The 13,058-nt window shown below is 33.0% G+C and overlaps 1 protein-coding gene across 1 annotated transcript; it reads left to right on the top strand.

Annotated features, from left to right (window-relative positions):
* The first annotated feature begins 425 nt into the window (after positions 1-425).
* On the top strand, positions 426-12,778 carry LOC110449610. The gene is made up of 8 exons (XM_021496576.1): positions 426-642; positions 4,092-4,251; positions 7,377-7,502; positions 8,679-8,897; positions 9,015-9,293; positions 9,875-10,513; positions 10,898-11,068; positions 11,655-12,778. Exons 2-8 carry the CDS (start codon positions 4,104-4,106, stop codon positions 11,771-11,773), a joined length of 1,701 nt encoding a protein of 566 aa, XP_021352251.1. The 5' UTR covers positions 426-642; positions 4,092-4,103; the 3' UTR covers positions 11,774-12,778.
* Positions 12,779-13,058: the final 280 nt, after the last annotated feature.

Genomic DNA, 13,058 nt, shown 5'->3' with positions numbered 1-13,058 from the left:
ACTTCTCTGAAAAATAAACGAAAGTGAAAGTGACTAATACAAAAATACTTTCCTTGATTATTTGTTGAATTCGTATAGTTAATTGCTTCTTTTCTTACGTCAGTACAATTATTATCACGAGGTAAAAATGAGTTTGACCATCATCTCACCATCCCCAGTTTTTTTAGTCATAAATCAAAAACACAAATTATGAAAATCTATATTTTGATAAAAAGTTGACCTCATGTAGATATATATATTTTGAGGTTGAAAATATAAATGCCTTTTTTTATGTACGTTCATCAAGTTTCAAACTCCAAATGAAGAAATTTCCAGAGGTTTCTAATTTGAGATCTCATAAATAGTAATTGTGACGTGACATCGGTTAGTAGCTGTTAGATACGTGATAGACATGCGCATTCTAAATCTACATTATGATTCAACCGCCATATTGAAACTTGCCATACCATCCCGGATATCAGTGTTGGATCTCAAATACAGATTTAAGATACATGGTGGTCATTGTCTTAAATCTGTGTTTCGGAGACCATAGTAGTGAAACTCAAATGTTAAAGTTTATGATTAGAACTCCTATGATCAACTGTTAACGTGTGAACGAGACGTCGACCTCTTGTACTAGGGGAGTTACATTCAGTATAGAAGGTAAAGTCACAATATAGGTATGCTTCAATATACTTTTTTGGATTCAAAACTCGGTACTTATTACATTGTATATTACCTACATTTAAACTTTAACTTTTATCCTCTATCGATTTAAAATCTCAAGTAGAATAACTTCATCAAAGTACATAAATGATTGGTAATCAAACAAACACATGAGTATAATACTTTGACAAACCCATTTGAGATTCCATTACAGATAACGCCAAGGAAGATTTATATAATAAGATGATAAGTTGGTAACTGTTTGATTAGAATTTAAATTCAAATATAAAATTATGTGTAAAACCTTTATATTTCACCCGAATCATTTACTATTTCATAAATTTCTATAACGTGATAAAAAATGTATAATCTGCGAAAGCGCAACTGTAAGGGTTAACCCTAAAGAGTATGAACGCATGCGCAGTTCTCGTATATTTAAAAATTCACCAAATATATGGATACCTACATGTTTAAATTTCCTTATCGCAGGTAAGATGATTTTCTAATCAAGGTTGTGGTGTCATATCACACCCTTTCATCATATAGCATTGACCTTAAGTTAGTATTGCCAATTTAATGGTAGGACAGGACGTGAACATTCCAACCCTATTATTATTTTTATCCTGGTGACCCAATTTCCTGAAAACGCTGTGAAGGCGAAACTGAACGCATATTGTAGTCACCATCGAAATCCCAGGGGTGACACTCTGCCGTTCTCTGCACAGCGGAAATGAGCTAAACCCATGGGATTCGGAAGATGATTGCAGTTTTACTAACAATATAATATTCGTTGTTGTTCCTAACTTTTGATATTTATTTGTAAATATATAGCTAGACAAGAATAGTGTGCTTCCACTGGATATCGAAACAATCCCTCTTGGGCGAAGCTTGAAGGCAACCGATCTGTAATTAAAACCTGCCACATTAGCTAATGCCCTTTCTTCCCTTTTTTCATTAATCCCCGAACACCAATTAAACCTAGGTTGCAATTCTTTGACACCACATGGAGGGTCACGGACACTATTTGTTATAGAAAAAAGGTAAAGTCTTCCGTCTTGGATCGTTTAAGCCAATCCAAGCTGTCCGCTTGCTACTCTTCCTATTAAGCTAAACAGAAATTCTTTCCAGGACGAAACTTGAAGTGACCGCAATCATATATACAATTTAACCTGCATTCGTTAACCTGTAATATTTTATTATATTAAATAGATTATGATAATCATATTTTGTCTTGTATAATATATACAATACCCTAGTGTTATATTTGTGAAGGTGTTTGTGTGTAATTAATCATTTGTTAATTACTATCTTTGCTTCTTATATGATTTTGTTTTGTCTTGTGTTCCGGTTTTTAGGTAGTATATAGCAACCTTACAAGCTATACTTCATTAAAGCGTCAATTGCATTGTTAAAAGATGTTGAATAATTATTTCTATAGTCATCGCAGAAAGGTCCTTTAAAAGGTAGTTGAAATATAAAAAATAATACATGTATAGTTTTGATAGGTATATGAAACCCATGCTGAATGTGTATAACATATTTTCTGTTACCACTAGAGCACTTGAACGAGAATCATTCGATTTGTTCGTATGTTGAAATGTATTTTAGCTGTCCAGATTTCAATTTGGTTTTTTAAATCGAAATTTAAAATATTAATTTTCTACGGATTTTTATTTATTTATTATCATAAAAGTAAAAGAAACATTTAATACAAACATTCATAATAGGTATATTTGGTAAATTTATCCTCGTGACACGTGACAATACATGACGAAGTAAATATTAAGTTGAAATAGTAATTTAATAGTCAATATAGAAACCTGCATTACAAAGTCTTAATGCGTATTTATTTGTCTTGAACACTTGACTTAAATAGCATGGTCTTATCTAGGTCACCTGTCTGATCACGTCTGTTGTCGTCAGCATTTAAATAACCTACACACCGGTATGTCGATAACACATGGTGTGAACTTTGATCCTGGTGACGCGGGTTCTCAGAAGCAGAATGAAAGCGAAACTTGACAGATAGTGCAATTTCGCATTTTACATTAATCGTAGGATTAATCGTACTTATAATGTGTATCAGGTGACGCGAGTTCTTGGAAACAAGGTGAAAGCGAAACTAAATTGATATTGCATTTTGACTTAAAAATCGGAATCATGTAATCTTCATTCATAAAACAACAATCTTTGTGTCATGGTTTATTTCTTTTTCCAATTTTTGATAATATTCTGTTTTCATTGTTGGTAATATTCTTGTCTTCGCGTCTATTTCATCATTATCAATCAATGTTTTTTTGTATTATGGTTTTCATTTATTTTGTATACTCGCATTCATGGGCGATTACTAAATGCACTTAATGACATGATGCCCTCTTTTGCTTGACGTCACCGTTCGGATGGTATGTTTCCCATACGTATTTACATGGAAAGTTATAATTTGTACCTTTTTTAGTGGATTCATTAACGTACATATAAAATGAAAATGATTTACTTGTACAAATTTGTTTCTTGTTCATTTTTATGAATCTAAATATTTAATAACTTACAGTGTACCTTTTTTTCTATGTTTCCTATTAAGATATTGATTAAGAACTTATAAGATATAAAGAATTTTAATATTTGAAAATGTCGAAAGAAAGTAATTTATTTCTAAAATAAGTGACTGTGTTGTATCGGCTCAATGCATTTACTTTGTTTAAACGGTTTAACCTGAGGGTCCTTATGTGAACCCTAGGTCTAATGGCCTTCTCGGGGTATGTGACCGTCTTGAATATTTTTCTTTACGACTCAATCAGGTGTTTACATTACTTTATAGCCTAGGAAAGCAACTTCCATCAGTTCTAAAAATAGCATTTTAAACACATGTAAACATATTTTATCAATTAATGCCCGGTCAATTGTTTTAAAATAACGAAATTAAATATCCACTGCATTGTTGATTCCCGTAACGGTGCACGTGACGTCATTCCCGTAACGGTGCACGTGACGTCCCATGACGTCTATTGATTTATTTCATGTTTATTTCATTGCCACACTCGGGCTCTTGTAGATAGTACTTTGTGAACACATATATAAGTATATATGATACTTCGTGATTAATGGTATTCTGGATAACCAAACTACTCGGTAGTGAAGCGGACGTAAAACCAATCATTTAATCAATTGTGGATATTTGTTTGGAATATTTGTCAGTTTACGGTTAAATACATTAAGGGAAATTGTTAAAAAGTGATTTCATTGTTACGTTTTTAAATGTTAAGGTCGAATTATAGTACATAAGGTCAGGTAAATCTGACGTTTAGACATATTTTCTGTATTACTTTACTTGAAAATTGACTTGGTTTAGCAAAAGCAAGTAGTATTCAACACTATTCAGGCTTTCGTTAAATACACTTTACGAACTGGAATTCATAATAATCAATGAACTTGAAATGTTTAAGCAGTAACACCTGAAGATGCCTAAAGTAAAGGGACATTCGTCGGGCAAAGCAAGGGTCAAGCCATATGAAAAAAATGACAAGAAAGAACCGGGGACAGATAGAGAATGTACAGAAGACAATCAATTGGAAACAAAGATTAAAAATGACTACCAGCCTAATGAAGGTACAAGTTTTGCGATCACAGATTTTTTTGCTTGAATAAGACTAATACATACACTATATGTAACTGAGTCTTGCTTGGATAAGACTAATACATACACTATGTGTAAATGAGTCTTGCTTGGATAAGACTTATACATACACTATATGTAACCGCGTCTTGCTTGGATAAGACTAATACGTACACTATATATAACCGAGTCTTGCTTAGATAAGACTAATACATACACTTATGTAAACGAGTCTTGCTTGGATAAGACTAATACGTACACTATATATAACCGAGTCTTGCTTAGATAAGACTAATACATACACTATATATAACCGAGTCTTGCTTAGATAAGACTAATACATACACTTTATGTACCCGAGTCTCGCTTGGATAAGACTAATCCATACACTATATTTAACCGAGTCTTCCTTGGATAAGACTAATACATACACTTTATGTACCCGAGTCTCGCTTGGATAAGACTAATCCATACACTATATGTAACCGAGCCTTGCTTGGATAAGACTTATACGTACACAATATGTAACTGAGTCTTGCATGGATAAAAATAATACATACACTATATGTAAACGAGTCTTGCTTGGATAAGACTAATACGTACACTATATATAACCGAGTCTTGCTTAGATAAGACTAATACATACACTTGATGTAACCGAGTCTTGCTGGGATAGGACTAATACATACACTATAGGTAACCGAGTCTTGCTTGGATGAGACTAATACATACACTATATTTACCTGAGTCTTGCTTGGATAAGACCAATGCATACCCTATATGTAACCGAGTCTTGCTTGGTTAAGACTAAAACATACACTATATGTAACCGAGGCTCGCTTGGATAAGACTAAAACATACACTATATGTAACTGAGTCTTGCTTGAATAAGACCAATGCATACACTATATTTAACCGAGTCTTCCTTGGATAAGACTAATACATTCCCTATATGTAACCGGGTCTTGCTTGGATAAGACTAATCCATACACTATATTTAACCGAGTCTTCCTTGGATAAGACTAATACATACACTTTATGTACCCGAGTCTCGCTTGGATAAGACTAATACATTCCCTATATGTAACCGGGTCTTGCTTGGATAAGACTAATGCATACACTTTATGTAACCGAGTGTCGCTTGGATAAGACTAATACACACACTTTATGTAACCGAGTCTTGCTTGGATGAGACTAATACATACACTATATATAACCGAGTCTTGCTTAGATAAGACTAATACATACACTATGTGTAAATGAGTCTTGCTTGGATAAGACTAATGCATACACTTTATGTAACCGAGTCTTGCTTGGTTAAGACTAAAACATACACTATATGCAACCGAGTCTCGCTTGGATAAGACTAATACATACACTTTATGTACCCGAGTCTCGCTTGGATAAGACTAATCCATACACTATATTTAACCGAGTCTTGCTTGGATAAGTCTTATACGTACACAATATGTAACTGAGGCTTGCATGGATAAGACTAATACATACACTATGTGTAAATGAGTCTTGCTTGGATAAGACTTATACATACACTATATGTAACCGAGTCTTGCTTGGATAAGACTTATACGTACACAATATGTAACTGAGTCTTGCATGGATAAGACTAATACATACACTATATGTAACTAAGCGAGATAGTGTTATCTCTGGTTTTTGCCTTGAAGGGATCATAGTTTTAACCATCGACTGAGATGACGGGATCTTACTTAGGCACTGATGTTTATTTTTGTACCATATCATAGAAAACGTATTTAACTTTTGTTTACCTTACAAGAATCTCGCCTAGGGTCTCAAATAATACTAAAACAATGTTTAAATGTTTCAAAATCCAGTTAAATGTCTAAAAGGCACTCAAGCGCCTCCATTGCACAAAGCATAAAAAATGCAAGATCGTTTTCGAGATAAATCATTTTGAATAAAAAAGTTATGAAATTGTAAAAAAGTATCCATCACATATTATAACTGTATTATCCTTCAGTACAACCAATGCACATTACGAATCAAAAGCATTCTAAATGGTACTGGCGGAAATTAACTGAATAATGTTACTTGAAGTTTTACTCTGCATTTTTAATTTAACAATATATATGTTCAAAAATAAATACAGGTAATATTGTTTGATCATTGTCAATATGAATTTTAGTGAATGTTATAGTATATTACAGCCTTGTTTTTTTAAACGTACTTACAAAGTGTTATTATGCTTAATAAGAAAAGTATAACATTTGATGAATATTTCGTGAGACATTTTTTTAAATGTCGCGAGTGAAGTCAATGTCAATTGCACATATATAAGTTATCAGTTTATATCACAAAATCAGAATCTCGCAAATTACAAGATTGAACTCAAAGTCATTGTTTGCAATCATTCCACTATTAACTACAAATAACAGTTACGAAATGTCAACGTTGAGATGGATGCCATTATTAATATAGAAATACTTCCGAATACAGCAATGCATTGTATTTATTTAAGTGTGTATTTAAATATCAATGACTATATACCCAAATAAATATATATATAAATATATAACAGATGTCCATGTCATGAGCGTGAGAATACGACATAGACTCTTCCTAGTAATAACTGTGTTTTCACCTGTCTCAATAATGCATACACATATTATATTTGCAAGATATCCGTTTATGAACGAGTTGGAATGAAAAGTTTTGGTGTTTGTTTCAGTTCATAGTTTTGTATTTGGCCTACATTTTGTTCTAACAAGCCCACACACAGGCGTGTATATGTGTAAATAAACAAACCGTAGATGTCGTTATCCTTTGAAATAGTAAAAATCAAAAGAAATCATAACATATTTTTTTTTATATTGAAAATGGTGAAACAATCTTTAACAATATCTTTCAAGTTTAATAATTTGAATGTAACAGAAAGTTTAATTCATATGTGTCAATAACAACTTTAATAAGAGTTGTTAAAACTAAACTTCACTTAGTTATTGGAAATAATCACTAACAACAAAAAACCGCAGTTAACAATAGCAGTTCCTTCATACAGTCAAGGTAATCTACACAACAAGATCCTGGGTGACAACAAAATATTAACTTTAATTGAGCATTCTCTTTTACATAAACTTAGAAACAAAGATGGACATGGCTGATTCTTCTTTGATATCACCCCAGTGGAAATTTAATAAAACATTGGATGATATCGCAGAGTCACTTACAGAAAAAGACCTGCCAAGAATGAAATTTTACTGTACAGGTAAGTCATTTTCTACTGACATAATTCGTAGCATTGTTTGGACGAAATTCAAAGGCAATATTAATGTAAAATATTTCGGTATTGTTGCTTTTAGTTTGATGAACATTGACGGATAATCAGCACAAAAATATAAACGTTCTGAAATTAAACTGCACATAAAAGCTAAAGATGAATTAACGACGTAACATTATTCATATTCATGAACAATATTCATCCACAAATTTAAACACATGAAATTTCATCCATTATCTACTAAAGAAGTCGTTCTAATATTAAATAAATATTTCTATAATTGCATTTTCATAGAATTGAATAGAAGTATCGATTTTCAGCAAAGAAAAGTAAGCACGCGCACACGCACGCACGCAAAGTCTCACATAGACACAAAGCACATCATATATACACACAAGATATTATATGTACACAAATCACTCCATAAAGCACAGCACATTTAAACGCAACACGTAACATAGGCACATAGTGTATCACATATACAACACAAATATAAACACAACAAATTTAAACACATTAAACACACCACAATTAAAGCACCACATCAAAGATGCACAATTACCATAACAAGTATACACTGCACAAAAGATATACGCAAATAACATCACATATACTCACAGCATATGACACTTATTGCATTACACTTACAGAAAGCATATCACACATCCAACAAATCTTAGATATCATTACAGAAGTGATTCTAATTGATTGTCGTGTAAGATAAAATATCAACCGTTCGTTGGGACCACTATCGCAGGCTTTCTGGTACAGTAACAAACCAGAACATAACTGTTAAAAGATTCCAGAATCTTAGACATAATAATGATTCACATGTTCACTTTTGACACAGGAACATAATTTGCTCAGCTGTTAAATATTAATTCATCTATATGTTTTCCTTACCTTTTTCGTCAAGTCCTTTTACCATTTTTCCCAGTTTGATACAATGAATAATAGATTGTTAACCCGCATAGAGGTGTGTAGGTGTTTTCAAAACAGCCAAGTAATGTAAACTAGAATGAATTACTCTCTTGCGATGATTTGATCAATTCTTCTTATCAATCAGGCTCGAAAATACTCATGCTTGCTCTTTTACTTAAATTTGTTTTATTTGAGATGTTACGTTTTTCATGATCAATGTAGCAACTTTGTTTTCAATTAAAGCCGGATGTTTCGGACGAAAGGCGTTGAAGGAAGCCGATAGTCCACTCATGTTCTTTCAGTTACTGATGGATATGGACTTTTTAAGTTGCAACAATCTCCTACATTTACAAGCCATGTTATGGCACATCGGCAGGAAAGATCTACACAAGCAAATGGTAATGTTTGCTAGAGAGTGTCGGAGACAACCATTGTATTTCTTCTCGCCGAAGTCAAAGCCAGGTATGCAAAAGATTTAAAATTTGGTAAACTGTGCGTATTCAATTCATGTTTTAATGAATAAGATCATTTAAGAAAATCAAAAACAGTAACATTAAAAAAGTGTCTAATTGCTTTCAGTTAATGGGTTTAAACATGTGAAGTTCCACATCGGAGGTTCCGAGACTAACAGACGAGAAGTGGAAAACTTAGGAAGCGTTGTGGCAAAATTACTGTGCGTAAGGCACGAAGATGTGGCACTAGTGGGCTTTCAACCTTCAAACAGCATCGTCATCACCTTTATGCTGCCCGAAGAGGCTATTGAAACGCTGCATGACCTCGTGCCAGAAGATAGAAGCGTGCTGAAATCCATGAAAGTTGACTATATATTCGTTGGTGAACAAGAAATACCCTTGATTGGTAGGTAAAACCGTGATGCAGATTTAAAATTTAATGTCAATTTGTCCGAGAGAAATTATCTCTTTAAAAGTCTTTTCTCAATTTGGCGGAAGCAGACACGGAAAAGACCTACTACATTTGTGGAATATCTCATTCTTTTTCTCATTAAAACTCGCCAATGGTATATGGCAGTAAATTAATTTCTTTAAATCTATCTATGAAATATTGTACATTAATGCGATATATTTTGACTCTATTAAAATTGGTACGTGGATGTTAATTTAACATTTAAACAACCAAGGCATGGTGAGAACCAGTTTTATTTTACTAACAGACCCAGTGCGTGTGTCTTGTACAGGAAAATACAGGGAAGCTTTAAAAGGATTTAGAAATATTTACGGTCGCATGTGGCATCGTATAGATGGGATTGGTGTTCATGTCGGTGTTCGCCACCAAAATTAGAAATTGTGTAATAGCATCGCGTAAACATATATGGTCTTTCTCTATTCAGAATTAAGTACAATAACTTGTGTTTTGCCTTGAATGAAACTGATGACTTGATTGATTGAAAAATATATGAAAATATAATAATAAATTTACAGGTGAAAGAATGGAAAAGCCTACAACGATATCGCAGATAGCAGCAATTTCAAAACTACTAGCAGATGAAGAATATTCGAGAACCAAAGTAGAGAGACTACAGTCTTTACTTCTGAAAAGAAATGAAGAGCTACGACTGGCTAAATCAAATGAGAAAAGCATGCAACAGGGCAGGGATCAAGCTGTCCTTGCGTTTTTGACGCTCATGAATAATCAACGACAATCTGCAACAATCGATTCTCTTGTTAGCAAGAGTTGTATGGCGTATTTTCAACATAGCCTTCAAACGTTCAGGTCAAAATTTCCCGATGAGATGGACACCATTGAAATGCTACTTGAGGCAAAGGAACTGCTTGCGTGCAAGGCTGAAAGAGATGCGTGGAGGCTGCATGAGGAATCAATGAGACTCCTCAATCAATTGGAGACAAATGCATTGAGGATTCAGCACAGCATAGACATTACCAGTCTTCAAGGTATACGCTACAACCGGAAACCACCAAGACTGAATATTGATGGTAACGGAACCCAACAGAACGCAACCATCCAAGTCAGTGTAAAGATGGTAACACAACAGGTTCAGACAGGAGACATGTCCACAGATATGTCCATTGTACAAGCCGAAAATGCTCATCATAATAAAGGTAGGTCATATTCGTGATCTAAGTACAAAGGGTTATAATGCAGCGTATGAATAAACATAAAAGGTTTCTTACATTGCTCATTATACAAATACATGTATTTTTCATTGTTATCATTATGGTTGGAAAAAAAAAATGACCGGAAGGTTTCATGTTGAAGGAATATTGACTTGTCCAATTATAAATGCAATACTACTATTGGAGTTGTATGCCTTATATGAAATAGGGTGAGAAGTGCTTACGTGTAATAGAATGTGCGAAAACAAGCTCTAATTATTGATTAAGTTATTGCATTGCGTATGTTATTAAATGCTGTAAGAATTACAAACTCCATGAATCGATTACTTTATCATCTGGATTATATATATTATTTATTTATTTTATTAGTTACAAAAGCTTTGGAAGAAATATCCAAAATGTTAAAACCTGCACAACGAAAGAGCTTACTAAGGCACTCGGGGATTAACGAGAGAGACGAACGAGTGTCTAAAAATAGCAACGAGCAGTTTATGCTTAATCTGTATCGTCTACAATCGCCCAAACAGGAGAACAATGAATGTAAGTAAATAATACAAAACTAAGACGCAATTGGCATTTAAAAACTTATATTCTATATCTAACAGTATATCATTATTTCATAATTAATACAGTTTTCACACTTATCAATCCCGCCCTTTTCATATGTCAAGGCATTTTACTATGCATTCATATAAAAAACCGAAATGAGCTTATATTAAGAACAAATACGTTATCTGTGTAAAATATATATCATATGATTGCAAAGGATCTCAATAGATCTTTAGGATAATACAGATATTTCGTTTAATGTTACAAGCTGTCTTCATACGAGACGTCTAAAACACTGATGTTTCCTACTCATTAAAAATATAATACTATATTATATATTGTAAAGCTAATTTTATTTGTAAAAATATTTGTAATTCCGTATGTTTTATAATAACGCGAATCTACATGTTTACAGTATTTACGTACTTAGCTGTACTTTTATATTAATTGAACTTGAAGAAAAAGGCAAGACGAATATTCCAGGGACGGCACATCTTTTTTGTCCACCTCTTTCTTATATTTAAACAATAACCTTTGATACTAAATAATCATTCATTATTTTTTTTCATGGCATCAGTGGAGTTTGCTTTTGAATTGGTGCGCCAGCTAGACGATAAGACGCTAAATGAAAAAATGTACAACATTGAAGTGGATTTGGCAAAATATCATAACGCACAACATGCCATGTTGCAGTGAAAGAGATCACACGACGCCCTTCTACAACAGTTAGCATCTGATCAAAACCTTGACCCTGCAAACATGTACGACTTTTGAGGAAACATTTACAGGAAACTTATATAGCTCGAACATTGGGGCAACTTGTTTCGTTCGAAATGGATTGTATTTTTGTCGTGTATTTAAATAGCATATAAAAACTATGGGACCTTCATTTAAAAAGCATGTATGAATTATGGGACCTTCATTCAAATAGCACGTAAGAACTTTGGGGACATTCATTCAAATAGCACGTATAAACTATGGGACATTTATTCAAATAGCATATATTAACAATGGGACCTTCATTTAAATAGCATGTATGAACTATGAGATCTTCATTCAAATAGCACGTATGAACTATGGGACCTTCATTCAAATAGCACGTATGAACAATGGGACCTTCATTTAAATAGCATATATTAACTATGTGACCTTCATTCAAATAGCATGTATTAACAATGGGACCTAAATTTAAATAGCATGTATGAACTATGGGACCTTCATTCAAATAACATGTATTAACTTTGGGGACATTAATTCAAATAGCACGTATAAAATATTGGACATTTATTCAAATAGCATGTATGAACAATTGGACCTAAATTTAAATAGCATGTATGAACTATGGGATCTTCATTCAAATAGCAAGTATGAGCTATGGGACATTTATTCAAATAACATGTTTTAACTTTGGGGACATTCATTCAAATAGCATGCATGAACTATGGGACATTTATTCAAATAGCATATATGAACTATGGGATCTTCATTCAAATAGCATGTATGAACCATGGGACCTTCATTCAAATAGCATGTTTTAACTTTGGGGACATTCATTCAAATAGCATGCATGAACTATGGGACATATATTCAAATAGCATATATTAACTATGGGACCTTCATTTAAATAGCATGTATGAACTATGGGTTTGTTTGTTTGTTTGTTTATGTTTAACGGCCCATCGACGGCTGTGGTCATTTAGGGCCATGGTGATTTATTTATTTATTTTACTTTTTTAACAAACATGTGAATAGCGAAGATAAAATAAGATAAAATGGTTCATTTTAAAAGTATTCGCATTGTATGTGTAGATAATAAAAAATAAATAAAAGGGAGTTAAAATAATAAAAGAGATAACGAATAGATGATATGGAATATGCGATATATATATAACGTCAAAAATGATAAGGTGGGTTAAAAGACATCAGAGTCTATAAAATAGACCGATGTCTTTCAAATAGTTAAATAATGCCTTCGAATCCA

The sequence above is a fragment of the Mizuhopecten yessoensis genome, unplaced genomic scaffold (genome assembly GCF_002113885.1).
Source record: "Mizuhopecten yessoensis strain PY_sf001 unplaced genomic scaffold, ASM211388v2 scaffold4701, whole genome shotgun sequence".
In the NCBI taxonomy this organism is placed as follows: Eukaryota; Metazoa; Mollusca; class Bivalvia; order Pectinida; family Pectinidae; genus Mizuhopecten; species Mizuhopecten yessoensis.
This window is presented reverse-complemented; position numbering and strand designations above follow the sequence as displayed.